Source organism: Kryptolebias marmoratus, linkage group LG16 (genome assembly GCF_001649575.2).
Source record: "Kryptolebias marmoratus isolate JLee-2015 linkage group LG16, ASM164957v2, whole genome shotgun sequence".
Classification (NCBI taxonomy): Eukaryota; Metazoa; Chordata; class Actinopteri; order Cyprinodontiformes; family Rivulidae; genus Kryptolebias; species Kryptolebias marmoratus.
In genome coordinates, this window is record NC_051445.1 from 11,032,985 (window position 1) to 11,056,650 (window position 23,666).

The window sequence follows — 23,666 nt, forward strand, 5'->3', positions numbered from 1 at the left end:
CAGAGGAGCGGGGGGTGGGGTGGGGGGGAGTTAATAAATGTTTGGTCCTCGGTTCTCCGCCCGGCTCCCTCTCTCTCTCTCTCTCTCTCCGGGCTGCTCTGACCCCCCGCGTACCTACAGCCTCCGCTCGCGCCCACTCCGACTCCCGGCTCCTCCTTTCTGAGAACCAGGAAGCGGCTTGTCCTACTTACGCCCGCTCGCGGATTGGCTCCTGGCGGGGCTGCCGGAGAGGAGACCGCCGTGTGGGGGCGGCTGGGTGGGCAGGGCGCATGGGGGGGACGCGAGGATGGACGGGGTCCGGCTGAGGTCCGATAGGCTGGCGGCGGTGCCAGTCGGCGGCGGGAGGGCAGGAGGAGAGAGGTGGGGGGAGGTTCGTGGCCCACCTCCTCCTCTTCCTCCTCCTCCTCCTCCTCCTCCTGTGGGCATCACTGCGCAGAGGTGGGCAGGACGCGTAAAAGCGGATTACCTGTCAGGTGCAAAACCATTTTCAGTCCAATTAGATTTAAACCTCCCCACCCCGTGACTCAGCCGGGATCCCACCTCCTGCTGGAGGAGAACCAGGGATGGAGAAGTGAGAAGTCGGGGCCGGCGGAGCTCCAAAAAATCCAAACTGTGGGCAAAGAAGCCTCAAGTCGAGCTAAACGGAAACTAAAGTGAGATAAATGAAACTCGCAGAGAGGATGTCTCGCATCCAATGTGGTGGCGGCATAAAGGGCAACAGAAGGGACTTTTTAAAGAGTGGCTTACTTTTTGTGAATCACTTAAGACAAGACGCAGTTTCTTTTCGAGTTTGCTGGGGTTCAGCAGCAGCTCACAGAGAGACGGGTAACCTATTTTATGTGACTGAACTGAAGCCTCGTTTCTTTTCATTTCTCTGCCTAAAAAAAAAAAACAACTTTGAAGAATTTGTAGGCCTCTGTGTTTTGAAGTGGTTATGGGAATCACCTCGCTCTCTCAAAGCTTGAATATCATCCTCGTCTGTGCAACGCAGACACTCCCGGAGTGTGTGTGTGTGGTGGGTTTAGTAGTGAGGGAGCAGGAAGTCTATATATAATTTGTGGTGAGCTCAAACAGCCCACCTATCACCACCCCCCAACCCTAAATCTCTGCTTGTTCTGTGGTTGTGCTACCAGAATAAGAACTTAAACTCTACACGCGCAACAAGTGCGTCACAAGTGCACCTTTTTTTTTTTCCAGTTTATTTCCAGGTTGTGTGCTAAAACAATGGTTCCCAACTTCAGGGTCGGGGCTCCGAACAAGGCCGCGAGAGACGGTCAGAGGGGTCGCAATATGATCAAGGCAAAAGAAAACAGACGCTGCTACAGAAATGATGTTTTAATTAATTTTTTTTAAAGAAACACTTAATTGGATGCAAATTAATCAGAAGAATTTCACACTTCTTTTTGCCAAAATGTACATGAAGTTTTATTAACACGTTAAATGTTCTGTGTAAATATTTTATAAAAGTTGTCAGTAATACTTAAATAGCATTATATTGGCAACAATAATGACAGTTTAAAAACACATTGGATTACTTTACGTGACAGCATGATAATTATAGGTTTGACTTGTTTACCTTGATCTAAAAATTGAATTACTCTCATTTAGAAGATCTTTATAAAGCTAAGCCTATAAAATATATACAAATGAAACTATACACTGAAATGTTTTGTGACCCTGTAGCATCATGTTATGCTCAAATTTTACCCGTTATCACTCCAAAGTTTGCTCAGCAGGTTGTTTAATTCTTCTTAATCTAATCTTTTGATCAGAATAGAGCACAAATTTACTAAAAAAATGGTTTCCCTTCTTGAGTCTGCGACGTGGAACCCTCATGGTGTTAGTCTGTGGGGGGTTTTCAGGAGATAAAATGCTTGTAAATCATTTTAAGCTAGTCTAGTTTAAATTAACTCTGGCCTAATTAAAACTATCCTCCAGTCTAGATACAAATGCAAGTTTAAAGCAACGTCCTTGTGGTTGTAACGTCCTACGCCGAAGGATTACGGGGTAAAAATGAATAACAAGTACCTCAGTGAAACTTTCAGCGTACGGTTTAGGGTTCATCCTAGATTCTGCTTTTGCACTGTGGGTGAAGTTCGTACAGCGTGTTTTAAAAAGCTCTCAGGTGAAGCAGCGTGGAGGAGTGAACGTCAGTCTGTGGTTGAACTTGCAGCAGCAGATGCAACCTGTGAGACAAGCGGTCATGAGCAGACCGAAGCAGGAAGAATCCTGCTGCCTCTTTGTGGACCGACTGTCGCTTTTACTATATTTATCACTACACAGGGTGGGGCAAACGCTTTTAGCTTCTACCTGGTGGTCTATTTTGTTCCCAGAGAGTAAAGCCTTCTCTCTCTCTGCCTATTTCAGAGCCATGACTGACAGGCAGCAATTACATGTCCTGTTTATCCCCCACCCCCACCCCCCCACCTCTATTCATGGCAGGTAATCCAGGCTGGTCCTGCCATCATTAACCTCTTTGACACCGTCTTACAGACTTCACAGAGTTCCGTCCTCTTCACTTCATAGACTCAGCTAGCTTTAATGGCTTTATTGGTTTCCTATTTTTACTCTAAAGTTTCTTATTTAAGCAATAAAACTTCAACTAAGCACACCACAGTCTCCCTCTTCCTGCTGTGCTTGCAGGATTATTGGTGTGTTTTCGCCATCTAGTGGTCACCTTACAGCCTGCGGTCCTCCGCTTTAACTCTGCACCTTGAACCTGAATTTATTGGTAAAATAACAGTACATCACTGGCAACAATTATCCAGTAGCTCCCATTTATCAGTAAAAGCACTGTAAAGTTAATTTGAACAGAGCATAAATCATGGAGGACTTCTGCTTTTTTCTTCTTTTTTTTCCGGTAAGCCAGCGTCATTTTATTTTGATTTACAGTAACCTAATATTTTCCCAGAATGCATCGTAAATTTACAGTATACAGTGCAGTACAGTTGTTTTACTGTAAAAAACAACAATTGATTTAACACTAAGCAACTGCTGAAAAATTTTTCTTTAATTTTTTGTCAAAACAGCAGAAATGTTTTACAGTTCCCTTTAATTCGAATAGTCAACTAAGGGATAAAAGCTAACAAATATTTAGCATAATATAATAAATATTTATACTGTAATGATCCATTTAATAACACAATCAAGCCACCTTGTGTGATTCAGCAGGAGGTATTTAAACACACTATGAGTCCTAACAAGTTTAAATTCATTGTGTTAAGGATTTTTGAAATAAAAGTTGTGCAAAATAATTCTCTAATTAACATCTGCAGGGTGGAGAAAAGCTGCGTAAAACCTGGTGAACAAGAGTGATGGATGAAGGAAGGAGAACAAATGAAAGACGCGAAGAGGAAGCTGTCGTATCAGGGCAATCTGCTCACTTGAAGCCTGATTTTGCTTCATTCAAGAGCAGCAGAGACTTAAGTGTCTCCACAGTTACAGTCTTAACCTTGAATCTGCCCTCTGCTGAGGATTTGGGTTGAGGATCCAGAAGCAGCAGTCGAGTCGAGGACGAGAGGGAAGGCAAGTTTCATTAACCCACACAGGAAGTTGTTTCATTGCACAGCAGCGCTGTAGCTGTGTCAGAAAAAAAACAACTCAAATCCTCGGAGATCATCTACGAGTGGAAGTCTGAGTCATCAGGGTCACATCCAAGTCTCAAGTGGTGCTCAGTGAACTAAAAATCCACCCCGATAACACTCCCGGAGTAAAAGGGAAATTTGTAATCACGGGGTAATTTTTGTGAAATGACAGGAACACACGATCATTCAAAAGGTGCTTTCTGCTGCAGAACACAAGTGATACTTCTACACATCTTATTGCTTTTACATCACTTCTTATTATTGTCTTTGAAATATATAATATACAAACATGGTGCATGTTTAAATATTGACCTTCCACTTATTTAACGTTTGACCCTGAACCTTTACACTGCCTTCAGTTTTGCATTAAATGTTTATTCTGGCAGAAATATTCTAATATTCATGCTGAAAGTTCCTCATGCTTCACTGGAAGTGCTACAGCTAGCTGCTGCTACTGCTATTTACACTTCATATAGATAACTATGAAATTAAAAATTGTTTTATAATAATGGAGCTGGATATGGCAATCGTTAGCTTCTCAGTCTGCTCAGAATTAAACTTTTTTTTTTCCAAACTGAGTTAATTAAAAAAAAACTTTACATCAAGTAAGATAATAATTGTAAATAACTTTTCCAGAAACCTCATTTTAAGGAATGATTGATTGTTATGAGTGCTATTTCAAAGTCAAAGTGCCTTTATTAGTCTCCCTTGGGAGAAATTTGCTCTGGATAGAAAGGTCCGCTACACACACACACACAAACACATTCTGCATAAAATACATTTAAAAAGAGAGCACATCCTGCCACGCTCGCCCATACACATTTACCAAAATAATTACCTGTCTCTCTGTTCGTCCTGAAACATCATTGATGAGCTTTATTGAAAGAGGGCTGAATGAGATCTTGTAGAGTTAGAAGTGCTGCTCTACCCATGATTTTACTTGTTGTATTTAACAGATTTAATATCTGACCCTTTGCTTTTATGGTCAAACTACCAAACCAGTTCTAATACTTACTGTAATGTTAGCAGGAATAAATGTGCAACTCTTCCTGAACGCGTCAAACAGAGCCTGATATAAATATTTACAAACATCTACAAATATGAATAAATCTGAAAAAATGAGTTTAATGACAAAAATATTACGAATTAGCAGCATATCAGTACACAGACATACAAGTCTGAACACAGAAGTTGATATCTAAATTCACTTTATTCATAATCCAAATGTACATCATCTTCATCCCCTTCTCATCATCATCATAAATATCACAAGCACAGCCATCACCCTTTTTGCCACAGTCAAGACCATCATTTTTACTGCATCATTTGCTACTTTTTTTCAAAAGCTAAAGCTATGATAAATAAAAAATAAAACATTTGGTCCTTAAATATATATATAGTCTAGGCAACATGGTATCAGGTGTTAAGACGGAAATGTCTTGTTGCTACCTACAGAAAACATCAAACATCGTTAGAAATGGTGCTGCAACACTTGTCAAAGGGCGACAGAAGGAGGACACCGCCACTTGAACATGAGGCGGATGACAGCAAAGAGCAAAGTGTCGGGTAAACCGAGAGAACGGGAGCGAGCCTGCGAGCGTCAAAGAAACGGTTAGTTGCGAAATCAGATGAAAGGCAGACAGACAGACAGAAGATAAAAGACAAGGAGGCCGATGGGTGAGGAAGCATCGAAACAGACCCACAGAGAGGCACACATTCACAACACAGGAAGCTGGGTGGAACTAAATCATGTGAGCCACAGTGCACAGCAGAGCAGTATTGTGTGTCACACACACACACTCATTCACTCACACACACACACACATAGAAAAACAATTTACAGAAGTCTTCAAAGTGAACATGTAGGCTTTAAAGTTTTGTATTGTTCAAAAACTAAACACCACACACCAGGAACAACAGAGCTACCAGTGGACTGCTCCTAATTATTCAAATTTATATGCGCGTCAACTTTACAGTGATTTTTAAAATGGTGTATTATTATAATTATTGTTATTCTGATGAGAAAATATTACACTTTGGTGAAGAATGGGAGACAAGAGGGAGTTGGAGGTGGAAACCAGGAGGTCTCTGTTCTATTGCCTGCGTTTTAAAATCACAGTGGACTTTCTACCCAACAGCAAAAGGTTTTATCTTATCGCATTTATAACCACTGTAAAGGGGATTTCCTGGTGCTAATTGATAAAATGTGCAACAAGTATTGCTGTTTTATTTGACTTTTAACACTCAGTTATTCCGAAATGCTTGAACAAAAAGCAACAGGACTTCCTTTCTTGTATCTTGAAGACATTTCAACTTTCCTCCAAAAGGCTTTTTTTTCATTTTTGATGTTAGGTTGGAAGTTTTAGGTTTATACCACTGAAAAAGGTCAGAGTCACAAAGGTCATTGACCCACCTGTCTGATCCTGTAAGCCATTTTAGTGTAATTGTTCCAAGAAATGCATATCGACCACTAAAGTTTCAAACAAAGACCATGATCTCAAAGTGCTTGGAATATGTCATGGGGATGATTCTCAACTACCACCACACCGAATTTTAGCTTAATAATTGTAAAATTAACTGAGTTATAGCCATTTTTGTCTTTGTTAAGACTGATTAACTGTGCTGGCCATCTTAAAACAAGTTCACTCAAAAAGTTAATTAGATATAGATGATTACTAAATGAGTACTTTCTAAAACTCTCATTAAAATCCATCCAGGGGTTCATAGAGACCTTGCCAACAGACAGGCAAACAAACAAACATACACAGAGACAGGCAATTACATGATCTTCCACCTTTCGTGGCAGCAGCCGATAATAAAATCAATCTGAAACTCCCAACCCATAATCACAACTGAAGAGGCCTTTCAAGTGAGAGGTGAGGCGTCTTCAAGAAGCAAAAAAAGGAAGTCCAGCTGTGCTCTGTTCAAGCATTTAGAAACAACAATGACCTGGATTACAGAGAATCTACTCCAGCGCTCCCGGTCTTTGCTTCCATCCTGGTTTTATGTGTACAGTAAATACTGTATATTGCAGCATACGTCCACTTCAGCTCCCCTGCTTGCTCCAACAATCACTATCACAGATACACGTATGTATACATGTGGATATTTAATAGACTCTCTCTTTAGCAAGTACCATCCATTTAACAGACCCGTGTAGTCTTTCACCTTGATCGATGGCTTGGCTTAGAGTCACATGATGAATATCACCTGATATTCTAAGACAACCACGTCCTACAGTAAATTCAAGATCTATGTACTGTTTATGTGAGATCATCGGGTGTCTGCATATGCATGGCTCTGCTGTTTGCCGATGTACAGTCATGTGAAATGTTCTTCCTCTTACATGTTTGCAGGCAGTTTGTGCCTAAGTCCCTCTGAGTCTGTTCTGGTAAGTGGCAGCTGAGGGTCCTGTTTCCCACCTTTAGGTGAAGTGGAGTTGGCTGAATGTGCTGGCTGGGTGGGTGCAGTGGTGGATGCCTGAGAGGTCTGAGTGTGGGTAGAGGGTGTGATTGGTTTTGGGGACTGAATGGAGGCAGGTGCAGCACTAACAGAGGTTGTGGTAGCAGTGGAGGCATTGGTAGAAAGGGAAGGAGGGTTTTGACAAACTGTTGTTGAGGATGAAGATGCTGATGGGTGTTTTTGGATGGTTCTACTAGAGCCTGAAGTGGAGCACTGAGTGAGGATGGGAGAAGTTTGCTTCACAGGATGAACAGAGAAAGTGACTTTAGTTGGAGAGTTGGTGCTTACAGGTGTCAAAGCAGAGGTTGAAGTTTGGGTTGGAGGAAGAGGTGAGGTTTGTTTTGGGGTCTGGCTTGAGGTGGGACCTCTGGCTGAGCTTGAGACAGAGGACTGGAGAGAAGGTGTTGGACTTTGTGATTTACTCAAAGAGGGGCCAAATGTGGCAGGGACAGGGGATGGAGAGGATGTGGGCGTAATTGTCTGAGTTGGAGTAGAAGGTCGGGTACGAGTTGTATGAGTGGGAGTTAGTGCCGGTGAAGCAACTGGGGTCAGAGAAGGACTGCGGCCAGATAAAGGTGAGGCAGAAGGGGGTGTGTTGGATGCCTTTGCTCTGGGGCTCTGGGGATGTGGTGGAGAAGAGGACAGCAAAGAGGATGGGGGAGAGGAGGATGTAAGGGATGACTTGGGCCCATAGGGTTGAGACAGAGGAACTGGGGTCGAAACGGACGAGGAAGGAGGAGTGGAGGATGGAGAGGGAGAGGAGGAGCGAGAAGGGGGCGTGGGAATCGGTTTGGGACGAGGAGTCGATAGCGGGCTTGCTCCCGCTGAAGGTGGGGTGGAGCAGGGTGGAGGGGAGGAGGAGCGAGAGGGGGTCGTTGTGATCGACTTTGGGTAAGGTGTCTGGGAAAGAACAGGTGAAGGAGACGAAGGAGCGGCTGCAGAGGAGAATGAAGCCTGTTTTGGAGGAGAGGAGGATGTCAAAGAAGGTGTAGAAGGTACGTGTGCAGCTGTGGGTGTAGGTACAGAGGCAGTATGAGCTGTAGATTGTGTGTATTGGGCTATGTTTGCAGGAATTGCCTGTGTTATAGCTGGCTGAATAGGAACAGTGGATTGTACTTGGGCAGTAAATGGTATATTTGTCAACAACTGTAAAGGAGGGTTAGAGGTCAGTATGCCTGCACTGCTGCCTCTGGCTAACTGTCCTGCAAGGAAAGGAGCTGCCAACAAATTCCCACCAGAAGCCTTTCGGTGGAGAGGAGGATGAGACTGCACTGCAGCCCAGGAGCGATGAGGCAGAGTGGGCTGTGAGGCTGACATCAGCCTGGCCTCCTGGGTGAGTCTGCCCAACGCTGGCAGACCCTGACAGCTGTTTCCTCCATGCCGTAACAAAGCCTCTTTTGCACCCTGCTGATAGGCACTGCCATCTGATGGGCCACTGGAAGATGCAGGTGGGGTGGCAGTTGGTACCTTGTGGAGTGGTGAAGCTGGCCCTGCCCCTGCTGGGATTACAACTGCTCCGGCAGGCATTGAGGGATGATCAGCCTGAAAGCGAGGGCCGTAATGAAGAGTCCTTCCTTGTTGAACAGAAGTTGGGACAGATGAAGCTGGAGTTGGTGGAGTTTTAGCAACTGGAGGTGATGTCACCCCACCAGGAGGGCCCATGGTTGAAGGAGAAAGAGGAAATCCTCTTGGGGAAAAACCGCTCATTCCTCCTATTGTCATCATCCCAATAAGAGAGCTCACAGAGGGGCGAAGGGGTTGCAGCACTGGGGCACGAGGAGGGGAGAGAGGGAAGGAGGACGAGGGAGATGGGGAAATCAGAGGTGAGGGCAGAAAGAAACCTCCTGCAAGAGCATGCTGCTGCTGCAGCTGCTGAAGCTGCTGCTGTTGTTGCTGCTGCTGGTGCATGAGGGCGATGGCTACGTTACTGGTGGCAGCTGCAGTCTGCAACGGAGCATGGACCAGTGGTGCCCAGATGACGGGACGCGGTCGAGGGGACACTGTTCCGCTCCCTCCAATCACACCACTTCTTCCTGCAGCAGCAGCTGCGATGGTGTCCTGCATAGCTGGCATGCTGTCGTGTTTAACAATCTGCTGCACCAGTATGCTGTCACAGGATCCCAAACCGCCTGCAACAAGGCCACCTGCACCTCCAGGACCTCCACCACGGCCTCCACCACGGCCCATGCTACCCCCAAGAGAGCCGCCCTGGGACGACTTCCGAAGGAGCATAGAGTTCTTCCTACCTGTAAAGTGGTAAATGCAGAGAATGTAACCAAAACAATCCTTGAACTGTTTTTTTTTCATCTTAAAAGAAATTTAAGCCTCAAAATGTTGAAAACTTTTGTATTAAACTGATTTTCACTGAAAACATTTTGAATCCTTTCTTTTATTTATTTTTATTTATTTATTTCTTTAATTTATTTCTTTTCACAAATAAATCCTGACCAGCTTCTGAAAAAAGCCCTTGAGATATCAGCAGACTGAGCTGGATAATTGCAAATATTTGGAATTGTTAAAGTAAAAAAAAAAAGAAAGAAAGAAAGAGAGTAATTGGACATTTAAGATTGTGAGAAAAATGGAGCAAACAGAAATCCACAAGTTACCAATGCGGTCCAAACGGTCAACGGCAACAGTTTCAAAGGCACGTCGCATCATTGGGTGTTCCTCCAAAACCTCGTTAAAGCTGTCCACGCTGAGAGAGTACAAACGGCAGTATGTATCTGAACGGACACTGGCCGTTCTTCGTCCACGAGTCAACAAACAGATCTCTGATCATAACAGAAGAAACGATGGCAGAAAGAAACAGTGAAAGGACACGAGTTAGTTTGCGAGACAGTCTAACTGCAGTCTTACATAAAACAACAAAAAGCTAACTTTGTCTTGCTTTCCACTTCTGACACAGAGTCTAAAAAAATGTCCTCACCCCCAAAGTAAGACCCGTCGCTCAGTTTAGTTTCCTTGTTGCCACGGGTCAGCACACTGACTCGTCCATGCTGGATAAAATACATCTTGCGTCCAACCGTTCCTTCACGTATGATGAAGTCAGCTGGTTGGAACACCTCGAAGCGGAGCTTGGTCAGCACAGCAGTTACAAAGTTGGGATCTGCGTTGGCAAACAGCGGCATGTTGGCCACCAGGCTCCGGCAGTTAAAACTGACTATCTCCTAAATGAAAATAAAGAGCACGTGAAGTGAGAAGGGAATAAAAAGTGGAATAGATTTGCTAGAAGCAGGAACAAAGTGGGTGTTTATGAATTTATTACCTCTTTCAGTGGCTCACTAAGCTCTCCCAGAATGTTCTCCTCATCAAACATTTTCCCCTGGAAGCGATGCTCATAATACTCATGGATCTTTTGTCGCAGGTCTGCAGGAAGCTTATGAAAGGACATATACTGCTCCACCTGCTTGTACTGCAATAACATAGGCATAAAAAAAACACATTCACTTTGAGAGAAAACAGCATACATTTCTGTTGATGTGCAACCTGTACAAATATTTGGGACGCAAACTGTGCTGTTGAATTATTTATTTAGTCTGTATTTTTCTCACTTAAAAGGCCTTTCAGTGTGAGGTTTTATATTTTGTCTTTTGTCCCATTAGAAGAGACGGAGAACAGTTTTCATTGAGAAATGCAAAATATTAGACAGCGGCAATCATCAGCACCATAGGGTGCGTTGTTAAACTGCAATTTTCACTCAAAATGTGACTCATTACTTTAGAGTTAGCAGAAATATGAGTACACACTGCAAATGTTATTTTTATAATCGTATTGGGAAATGTTTTTAATTTGTATACTTGGTGTGACAAACCAAACATCAACAAACTACTGTAAATAAGACTGCTGTTTTCTGGTTTATTTAAAGGTTGTTTGTCTAATGCTGTTAATCTATTAGAGAACTGCAGTATCGATTGGTTTGTATGCAGGTAGATGTAGTAAAACACACCGAGCATCAGCTAAAAGAGCGACAAACTGGCATTGTGGTTATTAGCATCACACTAATAGGTAAGCTAACTGAACTGCTAGCTTTTATTGGTGCTGCAGAGGAGAAGGGAGCAAACATAAACGTCACCTGTTCAGTGAATTAATATGTTAACATATATTAATGTATCAAATGTTTTTTTCTTTTACATAAAATGTTAGTTGTTATTACTTCAAGGATATTTGCCCAAATTTGTGTGTTTTGGCCAGCTACCTTGCAGAAACCCTGAATTATTTATGGGTTTCTAAAAGTCCTACGTTTCTTTAGAAAAGGTGTTTTGCTTCAAGACTAATTACTTCAAATTTGAGGATTCGCTTCCTTTATGACTGTTCCTTCGGTTCTTTGTATTTTGCTTTCATGTAAGCAGACATAACTTCTAAAAGTGGTCTTGATCAATAATTCTCCAGGTTTTCTGGAGATCTTTCAGTTTTTCTTTGAACTTCCACTGTTTTTTTACTCATTTTCACTGCTTGTCTTGCCCTGAGCTTTTGTATAGTTTAGGGTCTATTTTTAAATTCCTCTAACTTTAGACCTATGGGATTAGTAGAACCACATAAACATAAACAAACACTGTTCTTAAACGATTAGTAGTTGAAATCTACTGATCAAAACCTCTTTAAAAGATTACATGAGTGGCTCCTTGGAAACTAAGTATGAAGAAATAAGGGGTGGTCCAAAACTTTTGCCAGGTACTTTAAATTAACCATCTTTGGGTAAAGGAAACGTTGAGCTCTGGTTGCAATAACTAAAAGGCTGATTAAATGAACGATAACAACCTGAAGCTGGAAAACAGTTAGTTAGTTGCAGATCTAGACGTAAAAAGATTAGATTAGTCAGACATGTTTGCAGCAACAGATGGACGACAGCCGTGCTTCACCTTCTCCTGATACTGCCGTCTTGAGGAGTCCAGTGACTGTATGAGAGCGGTGGCGTGGCCAATAAACATGGCGTAGCAGGTGGCGCCAACTATCATACTGAGCATGGTGAGCCACACATCAGTCATCCCCTCAGGAGCCTGGGCGCCGTACCCAATACACAACATGTGGCTCATGGCTTTGAACAGAGCATAGGAGTACTGCACGCCCCACGTGTCATTCTGTGAGGGGAGGGTGGACACAAACAGGAGCAAGATTAAAGTGGTGTTTAATAAGGCGCTGAGAAAAGTTCTTAATTTAGTCAGAGGCACTCAGGCATGTAACCTCAGAAAACACAGATCATGACAACTAAAAGCAGAGCGATTTAAGCATCGGAACCAATCCTGATGACCAAAGAAGCAACAAATTGCAGCTATAAAACACACAAACAATAAATGAGCACTACAAAGAATCGCCTCTGTGTGTGTGTGTGCGCGCGTGCCTTCTGTTTTGTGTGTGAGTCCAATTATAAAGGAAATGGTCCAGGGATGAAGGGACTTTCTCTGGGGAAAAACCCAACATCCGTCTGCTTAGCAACCGTAACTCGTGGCAACCAGCGAGACATGAGTCAGCTATTCATACAACTGTGCATCCACATCGACTGCTGTAAGCATGCGCACACAAGCTTTTCCACTGTTTACGTGCATTCACACCTCCACCTGAGCTCTGTTGAGATTTTTAATTAGAAATTATTTTTTTATATATTTTTCTAATGATGAGAGTCAATCTTATTCCAGCTGAATATGCTGCTGCATAAGCCAATTAACGAAGATAAGGAGGAACCCGTGTCACATCTGATACACAGCTTCGTACAGTCAACACCAGCGCCTTTCATAAAGCGTCCTCCGCCTTCATCTGAAATAAATATTGATCAAAACAAGCTCAGATAGAGCTTTTGTGTGAGTTATTCAACTCAGCCTGATTGTCCTGTTTTATTTATTTCTATAAAACCAAACGCTTAAACATGCCAAGAGCAACCCTCTTGGTTTCGGGCTCCTGGGTGGAAACTCACCACCATCACGTTCTTGGAAACCCAGCAATCAGAAGGGAAGTCCTGCAGCATGGGGACCAGAAACTGGAGGCAACCATCCCAGTGGCACAACAGGAGCATCATACCGATCAGGTTTACTATCCTAACCATGGCACTGGCAAGGTCGTAGGTCATATGGAAGATCTGACAGGAAAGGAAGCGTTATATGAAAAACATTTGCCTGTATAACCTGTCAAAACAATCGGTCCTGTGATGCCTTAAAGCTAGATTGTAGATCTACTGAAGTGGGGTTCTGTGGAAAGGCTCTTTGAATGGCCTCAGTTTGAGGAAATACGGTTTATTTCTGACGGTACAGACGGGCTGATGGCTAACTTGAGCATGGCTAAGATTTAAATGGATTGCTGCATTCATAAAACGGGTCCAGTCTCTGTACATCATCTTAAATATTGCATTATACAGTCATTTATTGATTTTGTGAATATTTGCAAGCACAAGTAGCAGCAGAAAGAAAGCAGCTAGCTGTAGCATTTCTAGTGCAGCCCGGGGAGTTTTTGCGGGAAAATCATAATATTTCTGCAGAAATAATTGTGTATGACAAAATGTATGGTGGTCTAAGGTTTATAAAATAGCGTTTGAATGAGCCACTATAAACATTTGTTGAGATTGGAGTTGTTTTAAGATGGCAGCAATCCATTTTGGTCTCGACCCTGCTTGGATAAGTTGTTAGCTTGTCAATGGTTCAAAGAGCTACAGTATCTTCAACAGGTAAGGTATTATTGTTCATAAATTTTTCAATGAACCCCACTTCAAAGGATCTGAACTATCCCTTTAAATAACCTCTTCTCCACTCCTCACCTCCTCCCACTGGTGAATGTAGCGGATGAGTCGGGACAGGCGGAGCAGCCGGAGCAGGCTGAGGATTTTGGTGAAGCGGACAATCCGCAGCGCCCGGGCTGTCCGGTAGACCTCCGAGTCCAGACTGTCCACCATCAGGAAGATGTAGTCCACAGGGATGGATGACACAAAGTCCACAAGGAACCAGCTCTTCAGGTAGTTCTGGCGGATTGCCCTGAGTTAGAAAAAGATGGAAGCCTTGTCTCATTTGGCGGTCTAGCTGTGTGGATGCGAGTCCAGTGTTTGTCTTGCATGAAACACCCCGCATCAATATTCATCAGGAGCAAACTGGAGCTTGAATAATGCTGTGTAACATCACCTTTCCACATCCCACAAGCAGGTTTGTTTGAACAGAAACCAAACAGATGGCAAGAATGGAAATAAATTCATGGCATGAGCTTTACCGTGCTGATATCCTAAGTTACAAAACTTGAATCGCATGCTGAAATGCTCATACTGACCTGGGGTCAAGCAATATCTCTGTGCTGTCTTCCTTTACGATGCCAGTTCTAAAGTTGAGAACCAGGTCAACCATAAAGAGGGTGTCGGAGACCACGTTGAAGATGATCCACGAAGGAGTGTTCTCGTCCCGAAAGAACGTGATCCCCACAGGCAGGACGATGAGGTTGCCCATCATCAACACCAACATCAGCAGGTCCCAGTAGAATCTGGAAACAGATTACCATCTTTATTTTTTAGTCCATAGTAACTAAAATAATAGGATAAACTGTAGTTTGTATTTAATGTAACTTATGTATTTTATTCTACTTGATGGTACTTTTTATTTTGTGAGAAGCATGAGGATGTCTGGTATGAAACATGCTCTCTGTCACGTTGGGTGGAAGAGGAGGCGAACCCAGAGCGCAGACTGATGATGAAAATAATCTAATTTATTTTAAAATAAAAGGAAACCAAAAACAAAAGCTGACGTGGCAGCAAGAAGAAAACTAAATACAAAACAAAGTAAATCCAAAAACCGAACGGACACGGGGAGGAGACGAGCAGAACCAGACATCAGAGAGAAAAGACAAACGAACCAGCGAGTAAGTTGAAGAGATGACTGGGTTTTAAAGACAGAGGGTCATTAGGTGAAGTGGGCACAGGTGAGTGATAACGAGGAGCAGGTGGACATGGGCGCGGCAGGAAAACAAGTGACCGACCGAGGAGAGGTGAATAATGACAGGAAACAAAGACACAACAAGAACTGAACTAAGACCAGAATAAACAAAGATAACTAAATAAAATAAACTCAAACTGAATATGAATCCTGACACTCACTCAGTGTCACTACCCAATGATAAATTTTTAGTGTTCACGTTCAATCCTCTGGTTTTCAAACTGCTTAAGCTAGAAAATAGTAAATTCCCATTTGAAAAAAAAAGTCTAACTTTGCGGTCAAACAAAATATCCATACATTCATAAATGAAATGCAAATGTAGGAATGTTTGTGTTGATTAACTTGCATTGACCTTCACTGTACTGACAAACACATCTGCTGTGTTCAAAATGCATATATGCTAATTGTTCTGTTTGCCACAACACACTGTTTATGTGAGTTGTATGTTAAGAAAATATTAACATATTTTATATTATCTGGCAGCCACTGGTCCTTAAACTTCACAAAAAGACATCAACACATTTTATTTAAATTTTATTCTAATTTTTACGCTGTGGGAATAACCTACATCAAAGCACAGTCGCATGGCGGCAGTATTTAGCATGCTTAGTGTCTACATTGGGTTATTTTGTCACATTTTTAAAAAATAAATAAACTAAAATCTTGGTGAAAATTAGTGTGCATAAGATATGTATTATGTCTAGACACCTGATTTTGTATTTTAACTGCTTCAACAACATGCTTATACACTGATATTATCAATAAGACTTCCATAAAACATCAATATGCCTGCTGTCAGTATGATATTATTATTGCCCACCACTGAAAGATAGGCAATACTCTTATGTGTGTGTGTGTGTGTGTGTGTGTGTGTGTGTAATGAACCAGTGGATATATTTTAATGAAAATCTTAGAAAGCAATCATTGGATGAACAACAACAACTGATTAGCTTTTGAAGACAATACAGTTCAAGATGGTCGCCACAGTTAAATGACATTAGCAAACAGAAAAGTTGGCTAAAACTCAGGCAATCTTAGATTTTCTGAGCATAAATACTAGCAGTAATGTATTCCTGAAATTGGGCTGGTTTTTTAAAGAGAATGTGAATTTCACATCACAAAAGGTCCTACAGATATATCAGCTACATGACAATATCACCGATACTCGTCTGTCACAACTATTTTGTCATTGTACGTATCTGACATGTGCTGATGCCCCAAAACATATACATATATACTTCAAAATGGCCACCATGGTCACCACCCATCTTGAAAAGTTCCCCCCCCCATATACTAATGTGCCACAAACAGGAAGTTAATATCACCAACCATTCCCATTTTATTAAGGTGTATCCATATAAATGGCCCATTTGACTTTTACTACTTGGTAAACGCTTTTGCTTTCAAAACCTGCAACACTTTTCTCAGATTTACATACAAACTGTCTAAATCTGAGTGGGCTCCATAGTAAAACATATTTTTCTTGATATACTGACATATATACTTTACACTGTAACATATGTCTTTATGGGGACCATGTCCTCTAAATAATAATCTTCCTGTTAGATGTAAAGAAGTGTATAATCCAGAATAACTTGTGAACTAAATCTGGTTGTGATACGTATGAATGAATCAAGATGAAGAAGACATTTACGGATCACAAAATGCATATTTATTCTCATACCAATAAACAGATCTTGGATAAGAAGGACGAGCAGAAGGAGGCAAATCCTCGGTAACCTTGAGAGTCCTCATCAGTCTGTGTTTCAAGCTGCAGAACATTACTCTCCGGTGCATTGTGGCTTTCTCAGATGAACACAGGAAGTAAATCACATTATTCAGATGTCGAAAGTGATTAAAGTATGACAGAGGAGCCGACGCAATCATCCGGAGACGATTCCGGTCATCTTCCCGTCTCTCTTCCTTCTAATCCCTCCATCCATCACCTTGACTTTCTCATGCTCACTCACAGCCTGGTTTCCTCTGCGAAGCTACGCTCGCGCTCTGTGGTCGATTGCTATTGAGCGCTAATTCAGTAACATAACCTCATGGTGCGATGCCACCACCAGACTGATGAAGACTAAGCATGCATGAGTCATCAGCCTGACACACACACACTCGCCATTCAGACTTTGTCACTTATACTGACGGATGCAGCACTTCATAATCACTGGCAGTAAATACAGGGATTATTTACAGCAACACACACAAACAACGCTTCTCGTAACAGAGATGGTGATTTACACCATGACCTGGGGAACACACTTTGTTAACTCTGATTATAGCAAAACAAATCTGTAAATTACATCAAGCACTGGTGGCATGCGTCTCTCAGGGGTATTCATGCCTATAGGCTCCAAAAATATCTGAATATTTTAGAGGCAAGCACTTCGGTTATGTCAACTTGGACATTTTTCTTTGTTTAAGTACACTGAGAAGCACTGAAAAAAAGAAAAGAAAATGGCAAAATAAAGCAATTAAACCTATATGTTCAAAACAATCTATTAAAAGTAACTAATCTGTAATCCCTTGAAGCTATATTCTAGATATTTTGGAGTAGGGTTCTGTGGGAAGATTTTGGACAATTAATATCTTACCGGTTGTAGAAAGCTCTGAAAGATCTGAACCCTATTACCTTTGAATAACCCTTTAACCGCTGTCATTTACACATTACATGGTATTTTATGCAGAGTTTATGTTTTTTTGCGAGCACAAAGAGCAGCGGCAGGTTGTTGTAGCACTTTAGGGGGCAGCCTGGGGCACTTCCTGCATGAATATTATATTCAAGGATTCAAGGAAGTTTCATTGTCACTCCATCACATGGGTGCGTGAGGTGAATTTCGTTACTTCGGTCCCGATTTTTGCCCAGCGACAGACAATAACAGTATACATTAAAGAGTAGTAGTGAGATAAATACCAGCGGCATCACAGCAGCAGCAGTTAAATAAACAGCAAGTAAACAACAGAGCGGCTACAGAGCCCCACCAGAGTTCAGCGTCTTAACAGCATCAAGGCAGAAGCTGTTCGTCAGTCTGGTAGTCCTGCTTTTGATGCTCCGCAGCCTTCCAGCCTGAAGGCAAGGGGGTGAGGAGTGTGTGTGCTGGGTGAGTCGGGTCTTTCATGATGCAGGAGGCCCTTCTCCTGTGTCGGGAGGTGTGAATGTCTGTGGTGGTGGGAAGGCTGCGTCCTCTTTCTGCTGAAATAACTGTGCAATGAATACCTTACAGCAGTGGTCTCCAATCCTGGTCCTGGATCCACCATCCTGCATGTTTTACTTGTTTCTCTGCTCCAACACACCTGATTTGAATCAATAGGTGATTAACAGGCTTCTGCAGAACATGAAGAGGTGATTTAACCACTGAATCAGGTGTGTTGGAGCAGAGAAACAAGAAAAACATGCAGGATAGTGGCTCTCCAGGACCAGGATTGGAGAGACCCCTGCCTTACAGCAATGCAAAGGTTTGTAAAATGGAGTTAAAAAACAGACAACTATGAAATCTTTGAGATTTGAGTTGCTTATAGACAGCACAAATCCACTCTGGTATTGGCCCTACTTGCCATTAGTTAATTAATAAGGTAAGAATTTTACTCTATTTCTCCAAACTGAGGTCATTCACTTTTTTTTGTCCTATTTGAAATGACAGCCTGAAGCCACAACAAATCAAGTGCGTTTTTACAAAAATATTAGAGAATTTCTTTCTCTATTTTACTTTTACATTATTCATCTCATCATCCCTTAAACCCCTTGGTAATGAAGTTACTGCAACTCCACTTCCACCAGCTATTACAAAGTCATACGTAACTTATTGGGCTCTGTTTCTAACATCTCCTTATCATTTCTATGCTAATGCTTTCACACTTCTTTAGTAGTCTTGGTAGCACCTCCATACGTCAATACAACACGGTGTAAGGGAGGGACAAGGACGTATCTGATCAATGATTAGGTGCAAACATCAGTCAGTGGGAATGAGCCCTGACATAATGGGAGCAAATCTCTTCAACTGAATAAATATTCTTATTCAGGGTGTTAAACACATTTTACCCAGCCCATCCACATTGTTCTTGTTTGAGAAGACTCGTTTTACTCTTTGAACATGAAAAGATATCGGTCCTCGACAGCTGTTCAGAAGCTAAGACTGAGGTCATAAGACACTGCCATTGTGACCAAGTTCTGACCACATACAGAGGGACCGTCCAGCATCTCTCCTTTGCTCACAGCTGACCTGGGGAAGCACACGGTTTAAAAGAAACTGCTGCCACAACACTATTAGGACCAAACGTGGTGGTTATCTCAAAAGCCACTGAACAAATTCGCTCGGAGCCCTTTGTTTTCAGAAAACCACAACGTGGAGGCAAGTGAGAGGAAAACGGCAGAGCAGGTTGAGTGAGTGGGAAGGTCCACAGTTGTGTCCATCTGCACAGCCTGCGACGAGGTGGGCAGCCAAGTGTCAGGAGGTGAATCAGCCACCGAGGGAGCAGGAGTCGCTTTAGGATGGCAGGTAAACACGAGGACTTTGCTGTAACCCGAAAAAAAAGTCAGACTCCTGGACGAGGCTGTCCCAGTAACTCAAGAAAACACCCCTGATCATCCATATGCCCAGATACCATTAGTTCTGTTCAAATTGAGCCATTTTCAAATTAAAAGAATATGATTTATCTTTTACTTTTTTCATTTAAGCCCGTTCCAATCCCCAATTAATCATGCAATGAGAATTCTTTCAGATAACTACGATCGTATCTGCACAGAGGTCGTAAATGTCTTGATTCGGGTGAAACTGTCAGGAATGTCATGTTTCTGCCATGTTCTCCATCACTTGATAGAATTTATCATCTTGTTGTGAACTTATCGTCTGCAGCAGACGTGACGCATCTGTGAAAAACAGCAGATATGACCAATACTACTTTTTTCAAACCGTGTTCCTACATTTCTTTTAAATGAAAACGTAATTCTATACAGAAGTTACGTAAGTTTGATTTAATTATGCCACCGTTGGAGTAATATCCGCGTATGCTGGCATACAAAAGACCAGATCTCATTTTTTGATAAGAAATAATGATCAGCTAATTATGAGAGCCCTATTACTCCTCTTTTCTACTACTTACCAAGTGTTCACTCCTTCTGCGGTGTAAAGGACATTTCATTCAACTTCTCGTCTTTGTTTTCACAGAGAACATGTTGCTTCTGTCTGTCATCCGGGGAACTCACACAGTTGGGAGTTAATTTAGCATGAACTCTTTCAGGCCGTAACATTCTTGCTTGCTGGGTAACATAATACGTGACGATGTGAAATAACTGGCGTCTGTGTTCGCATGTTTTTTTTATTTTCTTCAGAGTGTGACAACTGAATATAACTCGAATCCAAATTGAATAAAAAAAAAAAAAAAAAACAGAGTTGTCAGATAAAAACTAAAACTTCTCTTGTCAGGTTTGACATGAAAATATCACGTGACTGATGTTCAAATCGATTTTGTGCATAGATCAGCCGGATATTATTGGGCGTGCGCCTGTGCGTAGCGTGCATTTGAACTACACACACACACGCGCAAACACACACACACACATAGGAATTGCAAATGCAATCAAAGCTGTTCTCGATGGCCTCATCAGTATTTCATTTCTGAGCATGAACAGGTGCTGGACGACAGCTGACCTGCATCTACCTGCTCGGTTGTTGTCAAACCAAACACTAATTTCTCTGTAATTGAGGCCAAGTGTCTCCTTTGTGGGCCGGGATTGGCTCCCCGTTCTCAGCTGGCCAGATGTCAGTTCCTTACAAGTCCTACCACCCATCATCCTGGCAGATGAGCAGATGAACGAGCGCGACGGCAGCTGGCTTCAGCACGTCACCGTGGGATGGCTGCATATGAATCTTTAGAAATTTCCATCACCTCTTCTCCTTCTTATGTATTCTTCTGTGTGCAGCAGCAGCATCGTGTCTCTTTATGATGCAGTGCAGAGAGAGGAGCTTATCAGCAGACTCGGTAATGACACCCTTACACATACACACTTTTTCGCAAAAACCCCAACATACACTTCTGTGCAACAGCTATCCCAAAAAAAAAATACACATATGGCTGCTTTAGAGGTAATTCGTCTTCTCCTGTCTGTCACTTGGCTTTAAAGTGCCTTTTTCGGGTGCCACTCCAGATTACAGGCACTTATCTGAAAAGTTGGATAATTAAATAATGCATATGCCCGGCGTGCATAATTTACAACACCCTTTAGGAAACATAAACTGTCATTCTGGAACGGAATAATCAAGACTAATAACATCTTTAGGTGCCCTATCTGGAGGAAATGAGATTCAGAGTGGGAATTGTTTAGTCCACACCCCTTCATTTTCCAGTTTCTTCATTCCTCACTGACCTCATTCATCATTTTACCTGGGAGCAGCCCCTTTGGCGGAGCTACAGAGAGATCATTGCATTGACAGACAATACAAAATCACACTATGTATGTGTGTCTGATGAGTCAAAAATGGAGCAGGAGCCTCGAGGATCAAATCGTCCATTGTTACTGCAGTCTGTCTGGAGATTACGAAGGCTGTCGCTCCCCTCTGCTATCCACCTGAGTGAATTGGAAGTGAACACTAACAAAGATCTCCGAATCAGCAAAGATGAGCACTGCCTGTGTCAATAAAAGTGGAAAATGACAATACTTCTGTGACAGCGTTTGGCTCCATTTAAAACAAAAGTTGAAAGTTGTAAGGTTTCACTCAAATGAAACCAAAAAACCACAATTTGTAACAAATCACCAGCAGAAGTTGGAGGACCTTGCCCTTGTGTCGCTGGAATTTTAAACATTTTTAAAAACTTTCGAGACACATTTCCTCTCAAAAGATTCACAATGTCTTAAAACCATCTCAAACCCTTTTCAATTAAGGTTGCATACCTCCTGGTGTCCCAATGCATGCTCTATCATCCAGGTAGATAAATCTAATACTGTAGAATCGAGTCCTCTGGACGGGTTCCTCTTTGTTGAAAACGTTTCATCTTTTATCCAAAAGACATTTTCAACAATGAACCTATCCAGAGGACTTGACTCTACCTTGTTAGAAAACATCAGAGTGTTAAAATTGGGTTTTATAGTTGGTATGTATTCAAACACCCAGCAAATGACTCAAATCCATGCAAAGGTGTTGTTCAGTGTGATTCCAAGTGAAAATCTACATATTTTCATGTGATTTTTGTGTCTCCAACTCGTCCCAGTCGCTGCCCCAGTGTGATACTACCTTAAGGTCACCAGCAGGGAGAGCTGTCCCAAGGTTCATCCAATGTAAACAAGTTTAACATTTTATCAAATTGCCATGGATGGCATCGTGCACCTCTTGGGTAAATTTGCCCTCTCAGTTTGCATTTTCTCTTCTTTTCTTTTTGCCTGCTCGACTTGTTTTCTGCCACTGAAACAGTTGGTTTTTTTCTTCCCTGGAAATAAAAGCCTGCAATTATCACTATTTTCTCTCATATCATCATCTTGGCATTGTTGCTTCCTGGAGGCTGTGTCACTTTTTTTTTTCCGAACCACGCATTCTTCTGCTTCTGTCATCTCCCCTAAGAATGTTTTAGATATATAATTCAAGCATCTTCTCCCACATATAGTTTCCTCCACATACGTCCCTCTAACCATCACATCTCAGGGCCTATATGTTAAGCTTCTGGCATCCCTTCCCTTTTTCTCATCATCCCTCCTACTTTCTCTCATTAATCCAAATGATGTTGCTGAACACATGAATGGGTGATGCTTTCTTTCCTTTTGTTCTCTCCTCTTAAGTGCCTATAATTTAACTTCTAGGGAGCTATTTCAGGAACACATTTTGGTCCAATTTTTCTTCCTAAAACATATGTGTAATCTGTACTGATATGCTACAAGTGGCATTTATTTCACAAAACAAATTCTTCTGCATGTTGTGGAGTGTGTGTTTGAAAGGCTCTAACCTGAAGTCACTGTAAGGGTGTATGATCCACGATCCTGCAGATTTGAGTCTTTCCTGCTCCATGGCCACAGCTTTGTGAGATCCAAACATCCGCAGGCTGAACTTGTTGACCCCGGGCTGAAGCATGGCTCCAAACTGCCTCTGGATGAAGGTGCTCTGGTTGGAGTTGCTGTAATCCTCTCCGTCCAGGCTCATGCCGAACCCGCCGAACACAGACTGACCCACAGTCTCGGGGGTCCCCGCCGCAGTGGTGTTACAGGCCGTGGTGGTCGTCTCTGCACCCGTCGCCACCACCATGACTCCAGTCCCAGTGGAGGAGGTGGAGGCCAGGGCGGCACGGGGCGTGGCGAAGCCCACTGAGCGTGGAGGCGGATGGGCTGAGGCTGAGGAGGACGGTGGGGGCAGAGGCAGGGGCACCGGGGTGGTCGGGGTGCCCGCTGCACGAAAGGGAAGGCCATCCCTTGCGGAAGAACTCATGATGGAGAGGCGGCGACTGCGTCCACCTGACGACAAGCTGTCTGCACCGAAGGAGCCCTTTTCTCCCTCCAGTGATGCTTGGGACAGTCTGTATCCTGGGGAGGGCAGGCTGCCTTTACTGCGCCTCTTAAAGTCGCCGTCAGTCCGCCTGGGCAGGCTGTCTCCTCCAGACCCCCCAGCACTACCAGGAGTGCCCACACTTCCAGCCCCATCCATCCCAGCTCAGGGAGAAGTGTGAAGGGGAGGGGAGGGGAGGGGAGGATGGGGGGAGGGGGGGAGGGTGTAAGACGTATGATGGAACCCCTGCAGGA

The 23,666-nt window shown here is 42.9% G+C and overlaps 1 protein-coding gene across 2 annotated transcripts; it reads right to left on the bottom strand.

Moving 5' to 3' along the window:
• Positions 1-5,897: 5,897 nt before the first annotated feature.
• On the bottom strand, positions 5,898-23,609 carry LOC108235551 (potassium/sodium hyperpolarization-activated cyclic nucleotide-gated channel 1). 2 transcript variants are annotated; one of them, XM_017415639.3, is made up of 9 exons: positions 22,880-23,609; positions 14,289-14,495; positions 13,789-14,002; positions 12,955-13,116; positions 11,906-12,124; positions 10,312-10,458; positions 9,973-10,213; positions 9,653-9,817; positions 5,898-9,292 (listed from the first exon to the last, which is right to left on the bottom strand). In XM_017415639.3, the coding sequence occupies exons 1-9, from the start codon at positions 23,569-23,571 to the stop codon at positions 6,927-6,929; spliced, it is 4,413 nt and encodes a 1,470-aa protein (XP_017271128.1). In that variant the 5' UTR covers positions 23,572-23,609; the 3' UTR covers positions 5,898-6,926. The 2 variants fall into 2 exon arrangements, with proteins under 2 accessions (XP_017271128.1, XP_024861576.1); XM_025005808.2 differs by lacking the exon at positions 22,880-23,609 and adding an exon at positions 14,606-14,822.
• Between the last annotated feature and the right edge of the window lie 57 nt (positions 23,610-23,666).

Coding starts and splice junctions, on each gene's coding strand:
- LOC108235551 (XM_017415639.3), bottom strand. CDS start 23,571: ATGGATGGGGCTGGAAGTGTGGGCACTCCTGGTAGTGCTGGGGGGTCT. Junction 10,214..10,311: donor TTAGTGAGCCACTGAAAGAG/GTAATAAATTCA, acceptor ATTTTCATTTAG/GAGATAGTCAGTTTTAACTG. Junction 9,818..9,972: donor CGACGGGTCTTACTTTGGGG/GTGAGGACATTT, acceptor TGTTATGATCAG/AGATCTGTTTGTTGACTCGT.